General features: G+C 41.3%; 1 protein-coding gene and 1 long non-coding RNA gene across 2 annotated transcripts in view; both read right to left on the bottom strand.

Annotated features, from left to right (window-relative positions):
* Positions 1-17,064, bottom strand: part of GMDS (GDP-mannose 4,6-dehydratase) — a 407,246-nt gene extending 390,182 nt beyond the window's left edge. Inside the window, exon 1 of the mRNA XM_050313665.1 lies at positions 16,859-17,064. Within this exon, the coding sequence (XP_050169622.1) occupies positions 16,859-16,972 (114 nt within the window). The 5' untranslated portion in view covers positions 16,973-17,064. The remainder of the gene's footprint in view (positions 1-16,858) is intronic.
* LOC126639127 (uncharacterized) lies at positions 9,473-10,820 on the bottom strand. The gene is made up of 3 exons (XR_007628759.1): positions 10,789-10,820; positions 10,487-10,554; positions 9,473-9,630 (listed from the first exon to the last, which is right to left on the bottom strand). It is a non-coding gene; the product is annotated as an uncharacterized LOC126639127 (long non-coding RNA).
* Positions 17,065-19,203: the final 2,139 nt, after the last annotated feature.

Below are 19,203 nucleotides of genomic sequence, written 5' to 3'. Positions count from 1 at the left end.
AAGTATGTAAATCTCTGCACATCTGGACACAATCGTTAACAGAAAAGAACAAAATTGTTGTTGGCTTACTCTGTGGCTTTTTTAAGCACATGAAAAATTCAAGTCTGGGAATAAACTGGCAACTTTGCAAGTCCCAGAGTAGGACAGATAGAAATATCATGAATTACTTTGCTCCTTACCCGGCACTACATCACCACATAGCACTCCAGCTGTGACACAGTGAAACTCTGCTTAGAAAGACACATACTTTATAACTTCTTATCTGGAGAGAAGACTGCCCATTGAGGAGTTTTGCTCCCTTGCCACTCAAATTGGGAAGCTGAGGGGCTGATGTCAACTCTAAAGTAAGCCATCAGTTCCTTCTGAAAGCTTGGAAAGGGAGGTGGGGAAATAGCAGCAGCTACAGCTGCTCCATGACAGTGGTTCTTGTAAGAGTTTTCCTAATAACCAAAACCTAACAGCATAGAAGGTGGGCAGCTAATTTTCATATAAAACAAATCAGGTCCAAAACAGAAAAGACCCAATGGGAGAAGAAATCAAGGTAAAAGCAAGAGAGCTAATATACTGGAGGGACACGATTTCTTGCAGCTTAAAAATATGACCTTTCACCAGTGATAAAAAGTTTAGGTTCAGGCATTACTAGAGATCTTTTCTGCAAGTGCAGCCATGCATTTGGAGCATGTTGGGAAGTGCGCTTAGCCAGGTATTGCCTTCAGCCAGAGCAAGGTGTGCAGTCACTCTTCAAAAGCATGCTTTCAAACTGAGGAGTGAACAAAGCAAAGACAGTAGCTCTAAGCAAGTGATTTCTTTCAAGGCATAAAAAACCCCAAATATAAGGAGGCCTGAAAAACATAAGGACTCTTACGATCAAATTTTTGTGTACTGCATCCTCTCTTACTGACTTCGAGAGTTTAGGGGTTCTGTTGAATACAAAATGCTAATCAAAAAGTTATCAGTTACTTGATTTCTTCCCTTATTGATGGTGGAAGCCTAAAAAAGCCACTTACAGCTGAGGTACTGAAAATGATGACTAAATCACAGTTAAGAAATTAACCAAGGAATCACGTCAGAATTTTAATAACACCACTACAGAAATGCTCATGTATAGCAACAATATTTATCCTAAGGCAGCTTGTCATATTTCATCTTTAACAGTTACTTCAGGAGTATCAAGTTTATCTACAACATATTGCAACACTTAGACAAAGCAATTCATTTATCTAAACCTCTAAACAAGCTTTCTTGTAAAATACTTATTTTGTTAATGAACAACATACAGTTTCCCTCTTGCATGCTTCCACTGAAAGCAGTCATCCTACCTTTATCCTCCATTCCCACTGCCAGTTATATATTCCTGATGTTTTCCTAATACCTGTGTAGCCAACCAAGGTCAACTAAAGCTGAAGACCAACTGAAAATCCCTGAAAGAAGATTTTCATCTGGAACAGATGTTAAGAGTCCTCATCTTTTCATAGCTCTTAGTTTACTGGCAACTATCAGCGTTGAACACAAATAATTTTCCATTTCCTGCCCTAGTCATACTGTTGCATCATCTGTTTCATGAGCTGAAGATTTGATTTAGCTGGGCTTGAAAGCAGTAATGAAACAACCATTGAAACAACCAAAAGTAGAGGAAGCTCAACCAGAAGCTTTATGATTTCTTCTCCTCACTCTCCAGTCCCCACCACCTCCCCAGTATTTTCAATGGATTAGTCAGCCTTCTGCCATATAATTAATGAACTAAGAGTGGCTAAATGTATTAACAAGATATCAATGTTAGGAGTGTTAGTTCTGCAAGGCTGGTCTCCGTGCTAATTACCAAAATCTCCTAAAAGCCTAATAACAACTTTCAGCTAAATCCAGATCAAGTATTTCATTACCTAAACTGTTTAAAGGTGCAGCTTTATGCATATCTGACATATATATGCTCCATGCATATCTGACACAATTTTGAAATCTGTATCACAATGTTATCAATTGCACATAAACCTCACATACATTTTTCAACGTCAACAAGCTCGGGTAGAGGCCAGGGAGAAAGAAGTGTATCAGTACCACACCATGTCTGCAAGCCATGTTTCAACAGCAGTCCCAAAGAGGTTGTAACTGGAGTTGAACACTGAATTATTTGCTTTATAGATGCCAGGAGCCACACACAGAAAATTGCTCACTTCTGAAACAAATTACTCTCCGTTCAGTTTCTCCAGAGGTCAAGATAATTATGTCCTGGTGTATTATTGCATTAACCGGCACTGCCTGGTAGAGGCAGTGTGCCAGTCCTCAGCTGCTTTAAAATTAAGCTCAATGATAACTGCACAAGAGAACAACAGGTTTTACAGTTCACTCCATGGAGGGGTGTCTGAAGAGTGACTATGGCCACCTAAGCTGTTCCAGATTCACATTCTGTACACAGTCACTCCTTTGTACTCCTAACCCCATCACCTACACCAGACCTAATGGGGAGCAAATAAAAGCCCTGCAAGGGGAATTCTGTCTTTCGTCATCTGCTCTGCTAAAAGCAGCAGACATCCCCATATACACCCAGCAAGAACTGAGGAAAGACTTTACTATATATTCAGTTTTCCTCGCTGGTGTCTGAAACACAAGCGTACAGGCTTTTCTTCACAGTTTTGCTACATGTGGTATGCCCTCAAAGAGAGTAATGCTGCAGCTCCTACTGCAGCAATGACAAAGAAGTAACAGAGAGATCCATGTTTCCTCCAAGAAGATTGACAACAAGAACATCAGATAGCGTGAGGCTGCCCACTGTCTGACAGGTAAGCCAGTTTCTTTCTGCTTTTCCCCCTAACACAGAGCTGCACTTGAAAAATTAAAAAGTAATGAACATTTTCAACATATGGATTTTTATGACCAAAAACCTCAACAGGAAAAAGAGTCAAAAGGTCTCTCTGCAAAAATTAATTCTGGAATTAATGTGATTCATTTGAAAACTTACCAAGTGTTGTCTTATAAGAATTATTATAAAGGAACACCTGTGAGGAGCCAGCTATTAATAGTACCAATGAAACTGTCAAACAAAAACAAAGAAGTGCTACTTGTGGCACTGTGATTAAGGCTGTGTCAGCAGTTTGACTTTCATGACTTTAACACCCAGCTGTAGAAATGGCCTTCAGCAGAAGCAAGCATATTGTGCCTGCACCCATAGGAGAATGTTTTCTGGTTTCACTGGATAAAATGCAAGATTCAACTATATTTTCATATACAATCTCCAAAAGTAAGATCTAGAATTTGCGAATTGTTTTGGGAAATAATCGCTGCCAAATAGGACTATACCTTAAAAGACAGTTTGATAAATAGTGCAAGACAGAAACTTGGTAGAGCATAAGAAACTGAGAAATAAGAATGTGTGATTTTCTGTTTTGGCATACATTTGTCAAGAATTAAAATTATACCAAAGAAACTGCCTGCTAATACACAGTTCACAGCTATAGATCTTCATAACTTGGCCACCATTAGCTTAAACGCAGAATGGTATTAGCAGATTTATGTTTGAAAAGGCACCATTTGACATTCGAGCAAGAAATTCATAACCAAATAATGAGCAGTGATTAGCCCTGTGCAAGCACAAAATTAAAAGCCCTACCTATGATGACACAGGACCTCCACAGGACCCAAACAAGAAGAAAAAATGCAGCATTTCAATCAAACGTATGTTAGGGATGTATTACTGAAGAAGTCCTGCAATACAATAGCATCTTCTTCTAAATAAAAAAAGAGTCAAACCACAAACAGAATGTGCCCAGAACCCAAAAGAACTTCTTCCCGTTGTGTTTTGATGCATCAGGCACACTGCCAGCACTCTGGATTTTATTCTAATTAGCTATTAAGCTTAAATTACAACAAACATTATGGATTATCTTAGAAGGCTAGCACCCTTGACCACCTCAACATAGAAAAGCAGTAATGTCCCTTAGTTGCAATAGTAAGATAATTCAATTAAACACTGAATTTGAAGTCTGCTTCCCCCACACACTCATACATAAACTATGTTTCCTCCACCTTCATAATGCCAAAGGCAATACAGTCCTACTGTAAATATAGAAAAAGTAGTTTTTATTCCTGGACTTTCCTACATTTTTTTCCCTTATCCCATATTAAAACAAAGCCTCCTTGCTGAGACAATCAGAAGAACATGTTGCACTAGAAAGATTTAAAGGCAATACATCTGACAAATTCTGTATTTATAAACTCCCTCCTTCTTCTTTCTCTTGGTCCCAAATGTGAGAGAGAAAGCTGAACACACACAGAAAATTAAACTAAAGTGAAAAGTCACATGTGAATTGTAAAGGGTAATTTTCTAATTGAGTGGTGTTCTGTTTGTTAAAAAAATAAAATATTTGAGTTGATAATTAGCAAGTACCACTCCCATAAGCTCAAACTATTTCTTAGTGAAAGCAATTTAAAAAAAAAATTAATCATTGAAACCACAACTACTGAAAGTCAAAAACTGCTCTGGATCAAACTGGCCATTCAGCATACCGAATGGCTCATAAAACTATAGACCTTCATTAGGAATATGGGCTTATACTTCTTCAAAAGAATCTCTCTTAATAATTTATTTTTCTCTTTTCTCTTTTCTTACTATCCACAGCTATGAACTGGCCTTCAACACACAGAGGCAATACAGTAGCTGCCAATACTTGTAAGTAATTATAAGGAGGCTTTACAAGGGGAAGATGAACAGTCCTTAACTTATACCAGAGTGCCACAGTCTCAGGGAACCAATTAAAAAAATACTCTCCAGAGAGTTTTGGAAGCAAAGCCATTACATTTTTGCCTTGAAGCATGGTTTAACATCAAAGTCACAGTACACACATGATAGAGAGCATCAGAAGACATGTTACTGAGGTCAGGCAAGCTGAAAAATCAAACATGCTCGTTGGTTCCTCAAACAGAAAGAAGAAGAGGGACAGAGAAGACAGTAGTGACAAGGCAGCTGCAGCACTGTGCAGAGGGTGCTCAGGAGGCAAGTAGGGATTTGGCAGTATGGTTCCTTTTCAGATCAGTTCCAAAGCAGCAGCCTCACAGGAGCAGTACCAGTAAAAGTACTCAGTCGCCATTTCTTTAATTGCATACAGACATATGTTCTGAACAATATGCTCTTTTTGTTAGAAGACATAATGCAAGTAATCAAACTCTATCACCTTTATTAATTCCATGAAGTGCTTTGGATTAAAAAAATGCTCCTTCATAGCAAGATGAAGTGCTACTCAGGACAATAGAAGTATAAGCACCATCAGGCAGCCACCCTAAGCACCTTTCACACACACCAAAGGAGATAGGCTTATAGCCAATGCAATTCACAGTACCAGGCTTCCTAAGGTAGGCACCTGCATTTGCTCAAATATGCCTGGCCTCTCAGTCAGCTAGAGGGTTCTCACTCACTGAAACAGATGCCTAGACAGCTTGCTCAGGTGTTAAAACAGCTAAGCAATAAGGTTCCCACACAAGATGACAGAATTCATCACCAGTAACACCTGCTTGTACAAAGGAAATGGAATGCATTCAACTAATTAATGAAAGTTCACCATCATATTTTGAAATAATTCTGATACCAAGTAACCAAGTAATTCTGAGAAACTCAGCCTACTTAACCAGAGTCAAGAGTAAGCTGTGTGTCCACCACTGCAAGTACTAGTTACGCAGCTTCCCCATCAGTTAACGTATTTTAAAAACATGTGCACACTCACTTCCTGCTTTACACATCTTCACATTCATTAAAAATAACTTAAACCATCATTTTACAGTTCTCTCAATTTATCAAAATCAAAACCACAGCATCGCAGCTTAGGAAATTTTAGTGGTCTTACACTTGTTTTCAATTTGCCAAGTCTGTGTTATTACACTTCCCTTTAACTGATCAAGGCAACAGACAGATGTGAGATCCTGGGGTATGATTAAAACTGACAGAGTTTGTATGTGACAGAGCTGACTTGCACTCTAAAAGGAATTTCCCCATTTGAGTTACTCTCCAATTTTAAGAAAGTCTGATCACTCATAATGTTTAAACAAGCAAAACAACAGACAACGTAAATATCTGAAATTCTACCTAGACTTCACAAATCAAAAAGACCAGCATAAGAATGCATTTCCACAATAATGGTTTTTACAACAATGACTAAACATTGAACCAGCATAAATAGAAGAGCATGAAAACACAAGGATAATACCAATGAAAATACAGCAAGTGTCATTTTGGAGATAGGGTCAGTCTTGAGACCTTAGTTTATTCTTGAATAACAGAAAATTCTCAAATTAGAAAAAATCCTCTTCTCACTTTAAATGCAGAAAAATGCATATATATTCAATTATAAAATGCTGCAATAAGAACACAGAAACATTTAACGTATATCATGTGACCTTAAGAATTTTAAGAAATCAAATACATGAAGCAAAACCCCACAGTTGTAAGTTTTCAGTCTCTGATCATCTGCAAACATAACTGTTCTCCTAAAATGGATTAGCAAGGGCATAAAGCAAAATTTAACTCCTAGTCTTTATAAATTCCTTGCCTTCACATGTCAAGAACAACTCTCCAACTTTATTTTGCATGCAGATCTACTACACAGAGTTGCCACTGCTTTTCAAAGGCCAGCCAGATTCTGGAACAGCTTCCATATCATTGCAAACATTGAGGGGAAAAAAATGACTTATTAGCAAAGAGTCTGTAAAGGTCTGCTGATACAGACCAGCCCTGGGTTTCAGCAGATCAATGCTTGAACAGTAATAGCCAAATGAGCACCAGCAAAAAAGCCTCTCGGTAGCACATTCTTAGAATATTCCTATGCAACACAGTCATCTCAAAAACACACCTAAAAGGTGGAAGAATATAATATTTTGCATGCAGGCCTGGAGAGTTCTGTGTCCCTTTTATACTGTCTGTCTTGTAGTATTTTAATAGTATTTAATTTCAGAGGCAAACAGCATGCCCAATTTTGGCAGGAATACATTGACAGACTATTACTGTGTAATCATGGAAAGAATTACACTGACATCAAAACCACAATTATTTAGTTGTATGAAATCCAGAAAGTGTAGCCAGAAATTTCAGTTTTCAAAACCAAACCTGCTCCACAGTAATGTTTATGCTCTTAGAGAGTGGTATCAGTGCTAAACTAAGCAAGGACACTGATCAGTAGCCAAAGATAGAGTGTCTGTTCCTTATCTTTCCAAAAGAGAAATCTCAATTAAAAGCAAGCTATGGGTCATCACCAGTATCATGGATTAAACCCAGCTATTGCTAATGCACCTAAACAGCGTCTTCATGCACCAAACAAACGTTAGGAAAAAAAATAGACCAAATAATCACACCCCACTACAGTGTGCCTGCAATTTGATAAGTAGCAACCTAAATGGTCAGATATTGCTATCCAGTTCCAGAATAGCACCAGCAGAAGTTTACAGGTAAGACCTAGGGTAGCAGTCAGGAGGGACTGCAGCATATCAAACTAGAAGCATAAAAATAGGAACAGCCAGGAGTATTTCCTGCTTGACTTCGGGTTTTATGTTCTGTGAGACATATATGCCAATCTATATGCCTTGGGAAGGGCTTATTTCCATTGATGAAGTGGTAAATATCCTCAAACTACTTCTGGCATGGGTTCAGACATCATAGGATACAAATAAAAGAACTGTCTACTGTTTTCTAAATTGGGAGTTGGGTGGGTTAAGGCTTCCATTGCAGTATGGTAACATGCTACCTCAAACTGCCTATGAATACACAAGAACAGTTATAGCATACCTGAAAGCATAACCAAGAGCCAAGAGGCACATATGTAATAGCTATGCAGGTGTCAGATATGCAGTAGAAACAAGGCACTTCTCATTAGAGCAAAAGCACTCAGACATTCAGTATGGCAAACTTTTTCCTTCTGCATTAGAATTCACCACACAGACGGCAGGAATTCTCCTTTAAGAATTTCCAAGCAGCAGTAAATTGGTCAAATGACAGCTAAAGCAAAGTCCTACAGAAACATTTCATAAAATTTGACTATATCTTACTACATCTAGTAGTTAGCCAGACTTTTCTAGAGTGAGCATATTTTCTTCCTGTTATCTCAAAGGTGTTCAAACATGGCAAATGCAGCATTAGCTGGTTTATCTACTTGGAAACTCTTCGCAAAACATCAAGATCTATGGCATTCCACCCCCAAGGCAAGCACAGCTTTGCAGTTGACATACCTACTGGATTACTGTGCCTCTGAGCATCACAACAGAGTAGTTGACAATATCACAATACCTAACTGACCAATTTGACTGCAAAAAGCAAGCTGTACCATTATTCAACAAGGTGGACTTGTTTCAGGGTACAGTGTCAAATGTTCTTCTACAGTGTCAAATGGTACTTATCATTGAACTAACTGCAACCAGGTAAAAGTCAATCGACATATTAGACTTAATTTGACACTGTTGAGTTACAAACCGAAATTCAGGTTTCCCCCCCCCCCAAAAAAAATAAAAATAAAACCAATAAAAAAGAAGAAGAAAAGAGACTTTAACAGGAAATACTCCCAAAGAAGGAAGCTCGCCTTAGGTACACTGCTTTGTGTGTATTTGTGACTAAAGAAAAATTGTTACAGCATTTACATTGAGGAAGTTCAGTTGCTCAACACTACATGTAAAAAGCATGGGTGATACAAGATAAGCTAGTTTACATCAACTTGTTTGGCAGGCTTTACAAAAGCTTCATTGTGGATTTAGATTGTAAAGCCTGTGCACACCCTAGAAAGGAACAAGCTATAAGGACTTTCCAGTAATAGTAACAGGCAACTGGAGAGAATTATGCTCTTTCACCTCACCTTCTATAGTTCTGCTTAATTGAAAGTTTTAGACTTAACTACATCCCCCAGTTCATATACATATGATCCAAAGGAATTCCTTAGCTGAGGTTCTGAAAAAAAAAATTAAAAAATCAGTTGACTCATATGAAAGAGGAAGGAGGTGGCAAAAATAATAAAGAAAAAAATCTTTTATTTTGCTCACTTGGCCAAAAAGCAACCAAAGTAGCAAGAAGAGGTTTAGAGCAAGAGAGAGCATATACCTGTGAAAGACGAAATTGGACACCTACTACACTAACAACCTGCTCTTGTGACATTATTCACCCACTGCTTCAAGGAAACCACGCTTTCCAAAATAAACCTGAGTTGTGCTGCAACAGTGTAGGAGAAACTGAGCTGACAAGTTTGTAAGAACAGTTACTTAATCGGGATGCTACTCCAGACCCAGAAGTCTGAAGAAGTTGGGATAAAGTTGCTAAAAATTGCCAAGAGAGAGAAAGTACTTCCTGCCCTCCCCTTCCCTCCCCACCCCTCCCCGACTAAATTAAAGCATAGGTAAGTGCAAAGAAACTCAGCCTTGGTACTCCTCAAAGATAAGGTGAGGACAACAGGAAACACCACTAGGATGAATACCAGTATCACGAATGCACTGTAAAACCTTTTATTCAGCGTTTTATTTATTATTTATAGGATCAGAGTAGTAATCTTCACAGTATTTCTCACATAGGCCATCAGCAGGATCAAGAACTCCATTTTCCTTGCCCTTCTGCATAGCTATCTATTTTCTAAGAAACTGGCTCCCTTGTGCAGAAAGCTCAACAGTCAAAAGGATCTGAAAGAGACAATCAGAGGGGAAAAAAAGACCAAAAGTTAGTGGGAGAAGATGAAGTCATAGGGAAGAGATTCTTACAGGAATTCTCTATTCAGATTGGGTTGGCTGTAGGTACATAGAGAAGACGATGCTTGAGCTCTTTAAAACTTTAGGAAAAAAAGAAATACAGGTTCTGTCTATGCCAACAGTCACTAATCTTCATTAGATTTTAAACCAACAAACAGATACAGACTAAGCAAGCTAGCATGCTGCTAGCAATAGGATATTGTGTTCTTCTTGTCAGTCTGGGCAGCAGTGACAATAGCACCCCTATCCACAGCATTAGAAACCTTCATGATAAATGTTGCTTGGAGGAAGTCATCTTCCCAAACCCAGTTTGGTTACCATGTGTCTATCTGTTTCATATCTTAGCCCCATTAACATGAACTTTAATATTTTATGTTTCCTGGAATATTTTCACTATTTTATCTGCTTTCACAGCAGGTACACATCATAGTATACAGTACCTTATAATTCACTTTCTGTTCACAATGTTTTTCGATCCACATTCTGTATATATCATGTTCAAACACAAAAGAATCAGATTGACTGCACTGGTCTTTGAGTTAAAAGCATGCTAGCTGAGCCAGGCTACCAGAACTTCCCTCTCTAGTATACAGCTAAAGAATAGACTTCATTGGCAGTCACAAACACTGAGCAAAGCTGTGCAAAGACAGAAGTTAATTCATCAAGACACAGATGAACTGATCCTGTATTAGTGACACTTTTTATCATGAATATTTTCTAGGTTACTTATGTTCAAACGCCAACACTAACTGCACAGTTCTGAAAACCAACAGAATCCAGCTGGGCTCACCTGGGCAGGCACAGACCAGCCAAAGTCCCAGACTCACACTTCTTGGAGAAGACAAAAGTCCCATCAGTCTGCAAATGTTGTAGAGTATAAGATACATATGAAAGAGTAAGGCATTGAATCATGTATTTATAGATTGCTATTAATGCAGTAGTTGAATTAGACTATCTGGTAGCCCTCCTCTCTTCAAAGGAGAGTCAAGGCAATCAAAATTCAGGCATCTTTCCGCAAATAGGACCTCTGTTTTCAGATAATATTCTAGTCTCCCATTTCAGTATTTGTTATACTACTTTTCAATAAAATACCTTTTCCTTGAAAGTTTTGGATGAAAGTCAATAGCAACACTTCTTATTTCTATCCTGTAAAAGGAAAAGACCTGGAATTATATTTTAGGCAAGATTAGGTTTCATGCCAGAGCCACTATTCATTTATTGCAAAGTTTTCAAAAAGCCACTTATGCCATCTTGTCACAAAACTGCAACTTCCAATACTGTGGAGGAGTCATAGAATCATACAAGTTTATGTCGAAAGGGACCTCTGTGGATCACCTAGCTCAAGACAGGGTCAACTAGTGCAGATTGCTTAGGGACATGTCCAGTTTGGTTTCGGATACCTCCAGGACAGATACTCAATTTCTCCAGGCAGTTTCTTCCAGTGCTTGGCCCACCTCATCATTTACAACAACATAATCGAAAAAACCCCAACCCCAAACAACACACACCCTCTCAAGTTTAAATGAAGTTTGTTGTATTTCAGTTAGTGCCCAAATTAAGTGTTCATACATCTCGGCATCCTCAAACTATGATAAGGATGTTCAACACACCTGAAACTCTCACTTAAGACGACTCCTGGCTACCCACAGACCTGGTTTAAACCAAGACACTATTTGTTTAAATGAAAAGGCAACAATACTAATATTTAGCCTTAGCCAGAAACCAAGACTATTTATTTTAATGAAAAGGGAGCAATGCTAATATTTAGATTTAGCTAGTGTCAGCAAAAATTGTCCTCCTACTTCTATGCAGAAGAGCAATCCTTTCAATTTTATCCTTCACCTGGAAAACTAATGTCCTGTCTCTGATACAGAAGACTGTAATGTTTCTCTACATCTATTTTTCAGGTACATACACATTCCCCAGTGACAGAGATTCCCACCTCACCACTTGATCACAATACTGAAAGAAGCTTTAACAAAATTCAAAATATTTCCTCTATAACTCTTCTCCCATGAAACAAATTTATTTTAGCTACAATGTATTAAAGAGTTTTACAGCCACACCCCATTCCACCTATTTGTTCCTTCCTTTTTTTTTTTTACTAAGAAATAAGTCATGTTCTATTATTACTGGTACTTTGCCCCATGGAGTCTAGTTTAATCGCAACAGCCAAAAAAAAAAAAAAAAAAAAATTACTGAGTGCACAACAGCAAATCTTGCTTCCTCAGTATCTTTTCCCCTTTTTTGATACAGTTAGCCTTTCTCAAACTATGAACTGTATCACCTTGCAGTACACATGTGTAGGGGTTTGGTGTATTACAGGAATAGCAAAGGCTGTAAGCAACTGAACTTCTGATACCAGAAGAACAGAGGCAGACCCCATGCTTTACCTACATCACCCCATTCAAAAGAACGTTCTTACATTTCTTCATACACACTCCTGTCAGTTGTATTTTACACTATCTTAGGGTTTGGTTGGACGTCCTGAGGTTGCCATCTTAAGTTTTGCAAATGGAAGTTTTATTTGACAGAACTTCAGGCAAGGGAGCAGAAGCTGGTTCTAATGCAGCTGCAGTAAGAACTCTCACAAGGCAGAAACACAACAGCTTTCTTGATCTACAATTTGCAATAGACTCTGGGCATATACTGACACTGAACCCTAATGCATTTCTTCATTCAAAACTGAGCTTTGCAAATGCCTGTTGAATTATCTCAGTCTACAAACTCTTACCTTCCTGTCTCTCCAAGTAAATCAGGACAGAACCAGAGATGAGATAGACATTTACTGCTCATAATCCAGGAACTCAGTGGGGAAAATAGAAACATCAACATATAACCTCATCATTAGGCTCAGACAGATTATTTCTTGGTGTTTCTCCAAGAAGTCAAATATCTAAATACTTCTACAAGCATCAGTTTTTAGAAAGTCAATCAGACTGATTGCAGTGCAATCAGGCTTTCTGAAGATATATTGAAATGCTATTTTAACAGACATTTAGTCACAATGTCTAGAAAACAATTCTGTCAAAAGATACTGCTTTAGTAGTTTCCAGAAATAAGAGACAAGCCATATATGCATATCTAGAATTGCACTGTTAGTAATACTGGTATTCAAAACTCCCATTTTTACAGAATAATTCTTCAAGGTACCAAGGTTTGAAAAGTCCAGCACATCTATTTTGCAATGTGAAAGTACTCTTCCAATAAGAGTCACATTTGAGATTTTGGTGGGTTTTTGGTTTTTTTGTTTTTGTTTTTTTTTTTTTAATGAAGAAAAAGGTGCTATGCATTACTCACAAGTAGTCTGCCAGCAGACCAATACCTGTGTGACACTTCAGAAATGTTTCATCCATCTAACCACAGCAACTGGCTCACTCTTGAACTTAAAAAAAAAAAAAAAAGGTGTGGTTCATCCCACTGCTGTGTGAGAAAGAAGATAAGGGAAATCTCACTACTGCAAAAGGAGTATATAACACCACTGCCTATATGCTTCAAGTCTCTTATCAGTAATGCAAGCAGTAGAATGATACTAATTTCACTATAACTCCACAGGCAAATGCAGGATTTGTAGAGGTTCATACGTCTGCTTTGATTTCATAGAAACCAAGGTTCAGCCCTTGCAGCGAGAATAGTATTTGAGTCCTGACCATACAATTAAGAAATTTGCTTTCCTTTGTGGCTTCACCATGCATATTGCAAACTCTTCCTGTCATGTGGCCAAAGGTCACAAGCTAACTTTCCTATCAATAACACATTTGCCCTTGCAGATACCTGTCCTTTTAACATATTGTATCTAGAAGAAAACCAAGCCACCAGAACTGGTTTTGTTAACTGGTGCATAAGTTGGTAAACAGCACTTATCTCCCGTCACTCACTATATTGGGGAACTGTGCAGACAGCCCATCCTCTTCTGGCATGCTGTAAGGTCTCACGAATCCCACTAGAAGTCCATTAACCAGAAGTCACAGTTGTACCATATCTCCCTGTTATGTTTCAGTTAAAAGCTGTATCGTCAGTCAATTTCCCCATTATCAAAACATAACCCTACCTGAGCTCAACTCTTTCTCCATCATAGAAAGAGAATTCCATCTTTTGTCAGTAGAAAAGATGGACAATCCAGGTGGTCATGGCTATATAGAAGTTCTGAAAAATGAGTTGTCTGATTTCAACGCTATGATTAAGCACACTTGTTGTGGCATCATCTTAACCCAGGAAGAGCTGCTACAGTTCAAGCAGCACCTTCCTTGGCCCAAGACTGCTCTAACAACAAAAGCTCAACTCCACATTTGCCTAAAATTGTTATGCTCCAGTTAGCTCAGTACTTACCTTCCACCTATCCTTGTTTCAGGTACCAGGCCACGACAGGGCCTTAGTTCAGCAAATGTTCTCAGAGTACACCAGACACACATAAACAAGAGCAGGTTCCTTATACAATGCAACTGTGCCAGCTCACCTTTTGCAGTAGCAGAAAGGGCCCAGTTTAAGTGGTGTTTACCACCTGATTCTGTTCTATACCATCTTCAGTCCGAAGAGATCTAAACCTTTATCTCCCATCTCGAAAGAGCACGAGTTTCAAGGAAGAATGTAAAACAGACCAACTCTCTTTAGCCCAGTAGTTGAAGTAACTGCGTGGGAAAGACAAAGCCTGAGGTCTAGCTTCCACTTCAGCATATTTTTGCATTTTGCACATGATAATTAACTTTAAAAACATATGGCACTAGGATTTTCTCCAGGGAGGGGGACATACAAGTCTGCCTGTTCTCAGGCAAACAAAATCCAAGTGTCCCATTTTTGGGTGAGGCCTCTCCAAATAAAACAAAAGCTATTGCGTAAAAATAAGGAAAGGGAGTGAAAGATGGTAAGGAACAAGCACTACGGTTACTTTCTTTAAAGTTCATCTAAGAAAAGAGGGACAAGGATTCCTCAAAATTGTGGAGAACTACAGGACCCCAGAAGAGGCCACACTCAACATAAAACTTTCATCTTAAGCCAAGAGTTGGCACAGTCCTCACTAAGGAAGCCCACCTCTCTGGCTAACTTTCATGTATCCCAGGCCTTTACTGGCCTTGGGTCTCCACACATTCCAATGCTAAATAATATGGCTGGCAAAGGTTAAGCTGAGAAGGAAGAGCTGCTTTGAAAATAGAGAAAGTAACATAGAGAACACAGTACTGAAAGAATCATGGTGTTATAGCTAAAGGCCTCTAACTTACTACCTTTGATGAAGAGAAATGTACTTCTGTCAACAACCTGGAAGACTTTTCACACAGCACCAAAGTAGTCCTTGGGAAAGCTCTGACTGTGCTCTTGCTAAAAATAAACATCAAGCAAAAGCGTTAGTATACAGAGATCATTAGTTTTTCCCTCTTCTCAGTAACAATCTTGTCAGACAGCTGCTTGGAAGGCTTTCCTCAGCACCGCTATTGGCACACAGCTGCTAACTCATGGGAAAAGTGCACCTAAAAGTGTGGCAAGAGCACCTGAGAACAGGCATAATGAGGTGAAAGTTCAAAGCATAGTGCAGGTTCTCTCAGACAACAGATGAAAACTGCTATGATACTGTATTGCCTGTGGATTTACTCCCTCACAAAAATCCCAACGGCTCTTCTACTATTAAAAACAAGAAATAAAAAAGAGTGAGAGAGAGCACATTGACTAACACTGTCTCAGAGTGAAAGAGCAACGTGTTCGTTTTGACATGTATATTTTCACAATGCTCATGGACTTCTAAACAATCCACATGAGCATCTCACAGTGGATCTGCAAGCATACCAGAACAAGTCACAGGTAAAGTGGAAGAAGTTCTTCCATGTATGAAGTTGTCACTGATTAAATGCAAGCCATAAAGGAAAAATGCTGTTCCACCGGGATTCCAAAAAGAGCATTAATGGTAACTATATACTTCTTACTTAACAGGTTATACCAATCACAGGACATAGACCCTTCAAGCAGAAGTCAATCAGTACCAGCACATTCCAAGAGATAAGCACTGTGAAGGAGAGCAAACTTTTCCAGGTAGTGTGCAGTATCTACACTGCAAATAAAGTGTACCTCAAATATGACTAAGCATGTCCATTTCATTTAGCACCCACTCGCCAGCAAACACGGGACAATGTGTGCACAAACAATCCAACCAACTATCCAAGCTACCTATTGGAAGAGTAGCAGCACAAGCCACAGGCTGCATATATCAACCCTCCTGCATGTCTCACCAGGTTGAAACTCACCATCAGCACATCTTTTTCACCAAGCAGAAGGTGCTCCAAGGGAAACTGAATTTTTTTTCTTTCCGTGCCAACTTTCTCCTGCACCTTCTGCTCAAAGCACCAGGACTCTGAAAGCATCATTATCCCTGAGTAATATAGCCAAAAAAAGTGGAGACGGCAATGAATATACATGAATACAAAACAAGTGGCCTGGGGTGATGCTTTTGTCATCCATTCAGATTTGGGTATAAAAGAGGTACTGACTGTAAATGCACACCTGCCCAGTGTGTCAAAGTGACAGGAGACAAACAGTCCTTCTTAGTGACAAGCCTGTTCAGACCAAATGCGACGGCAGGATGCCTCACACTCGCACTGGTACCTTCCCCACTGCAAACCATCAGGATTAAAAGTCCCAACACTGGTTCCTTATACTGCCTTTTCTAGTCGCGGCTGCTTTCTCGGTGATGCTCCCTTCACACCTCACCTCAGTACAGGTTTAGCTGATTTCTCAGGAATTCCCGGTGCAGGTTACTATCAAACAGTCCAAATCCGAGACATAAAAGCACTGCACCTCCCCGCCTCGCACACACCGGTTGAAGAACACCCCAGACCCAGGGGACAAACAAGCCCTACCCACGGGGCGGTGTGTCCGCCCCTGACCCTGCTGGGGGCTGTCAGGGTGGAGCTCCAGCCCGGCGCGGACTGTGCGGGGAAGCGGATGCCGGACACGATGCTGGAAACGCACCCGCGGGGATGCGCCCCGGCGGCCCGGGAGGGAAGGAGGGAGCGAGGCAGAGAGGGAAGGAGCGAGGGTCGCCGTAGCCAGCGAAGGCGCCGGGCAAACTCACGCTGAACCCTCCACGGCCGCCGCTCCCACGCACGGCCTCAGCCACGGCGGGTCTTCCCCGTCCCCTGTCCCCGCGCCCTCGAGCGAGAGGAGCCCCCGCTGTTACCTGCCCGGTGATGCCGGTGATCAGAGCCACCTTCCTGCCGTTCATCTCCTCGCCGTCGTCTCCCGGTGCCGCGGCGGCGCGGGCACACGCCCCCTCCTCCGCCGGCCGTGCCATCCCCGCGGCGCTGGCGGCGGGCGCGCCCCAGGTGCGGAGGTATCCCGGGGCGGAGGCGCGGCCGCCGGCGTCAGGCTCGCGGCGCTGGGGGCGGGCACGGAGAGGGATGGAGGATGCCAGCAGCCACCCGGGCGCTACCTGCGCTGCCCCGGCCGCCGCAGCCGCAGCATTTCCGCGCTCGCCTCCCGCCGCCGCTCCCTCCCCGCCCCGCCCCGCCCGCAGGTGCGGCCCCCCCGGCAGGCGCGCTCCCGACGGGCGGCCCGGGAGCGCGCCCCGCGCCAGGAACCGCTCCCGCGGCGCCGCTCGGCCCCGCAGCCAATCAGCGGCCGCGGCACTTCCTTAAAGGGACGGGAGAGGCGCCGGGGCCCAGAGCGGGAGCGGGGATTGGTTGAGAGCGCGCGGCGGGGGGCGTGGCCCGGGACCGCGCAGGAGGCGCGGGGCTGGCACTTCCTGAGCGCGTGCCGGGGAGGGCGGGGCGGGCGCACAGCGCCCCCAGCGGCGCGGAGGGCACCGGGCTGGGCGGGGCGGGGCGCACAGAGGGTTCTCCCGGGCGTTCCCGCCGGTCGCTAGTGGCCCAAAGGCTTCTGGAAAAAAAAGGGATTTGTAACAAATATGTCTTCCTCTGGTGAGACGCTGGGTCAGCATCCCGTTTCCCGAGGCAGCAGGTTGCTGTGTGTACAAGGAAGAAGGTGCCTGCCCGCTTGCTGTTAATCCACGGAGGCTGTCATACCAGTTTTTCTCAATGTATGCTTGGATGGTGATGCCTCTACATATGCAGACGATTTTCTTACTATATTTTTTCTATTGTTACAACTTTCTATGGTGCATGGTCAAAAACTACTCTTTTTTTTTTTTTTCTCAGTGACACTGAAAACCCATAATATATTTTTCTTTAAAAATGTGGAGTCTGACAGCATGCTGCCTTTCAAACGGAACTGCACTCTCACACTGTGATTGGGTTTTTTTGCGCACTAATCCCCATGCTCTCAGTTTCAATACCCTTTCTGCAGCCTCGCAATCTGTGATGCCGTGGAGAAATTGTATTATGTCACAGTTACTTACTTGCAATATGTAATCCCAATTGTACATTCTGTGCAATCTGCATCCTGTTTCTGAAAACTTTTCCCAAGCACATGCAGTTTTATAAAAGTTGGCAACAACAGCTACTACTTGTGAAAACTGATTTCATTCCACTAGTGATTGCTGTATGCGTGTACAATTTCAGATTCAAAGAGGCGGGACAGCAAAAATAATATGAATGCCACCCTCTCAGTTCTAAAATAGCACTGAAAAAATAAAAGGATATCAAATTCTGAGAGTTTCGGGATTCCATTTAACAGAAATAACAGACAAAACTTTATTTGAAAACCTACGATTTGAGATTAGTGGGAGTTTTCTTTCTCTACCTATTTAAACACATCATTCCCTCTCCTGTTAGATCTGAGCTGCATAAAGCAATGCATGAGCCTTATAAATTGTCTTATATGTGTCCAGATAAGCTTGCCATTTCTAGCTTTTATTGGCAGTCCATTAAATGCGCTGCAAAGTCAGTCTTGCCTTCTTCCTTCCTCTGCTCAAGAAAGCAGTGACTAGGGCTGACAATGCCTGAAGTCTTGAAGCTGGGCTAGAGCAGCCCACATCCCTGGAGCCTACATGTGCAGTTAAGAGCCTTTTTTAAATTACTTTCTCCATCAGAATTTCTCTGTACCCCAGTTGTCCAACATCCCCCAAGAATTATTTTTCAGATGTAACCTTTTCCTTGACTGTTATTCCCAAAAGCACTCCACTGAGTGGGGAAGCTGGTTCACACCTTCCAAAAATGATGACCTTGTGCATGGTATTAATCTCATGTGACAGACACCTTTGGCTCTTCCCCTGGTCAGAGCAGTAGCTTTCCTTCCTACTCAGTGTGCACATTCTCGAGTGTACAGAACAAAAGACTCTGCAGTCTGTGACACTTTTGTAAAGGGAGCATCTCAGCTCTAGCTGAGACTTAGCTGAGAACATTTTAGCAAGGTTCATACTTGTATTTTTTGTCAATACTAATACTAGAAGCAGGAAGGTAAAGCCAGACAGGATGCAGCCCAGTTTCAGTTACAGCTGACTAAAGGAAAAAAAAAAAAAGAAAAGAAAAAAACTTGTTTAAATTTCTGTCCCTTTTATAAGTCTGGCAGTAGCAGAGTAGTTGCAGACACTTACTTAGCCAGCTACCATAATCCTTCTAGGTCTAC

Source organism: Myiozetetes cayanensis, unplaced genomic scaffold (genome assembly GCF_022539395.1).
Source record: "Myiozetetes cayanensis isolate MyiCay16 unplaced genomic scaffold, myiCay2020 scf1, whole genome shotgun sequence".
NCBI classification, from domain to species: Eukaryota; Metazoa; Chordata; class Aves; order Passeriformes; family Tyrannidae; genus Myiozetetes; species Myiozetetes cayanensis.
Note: the sequence above shows the minus strand (reverse complement) of the source record. Positions and strands in the feature narration are given on the sequence as shown.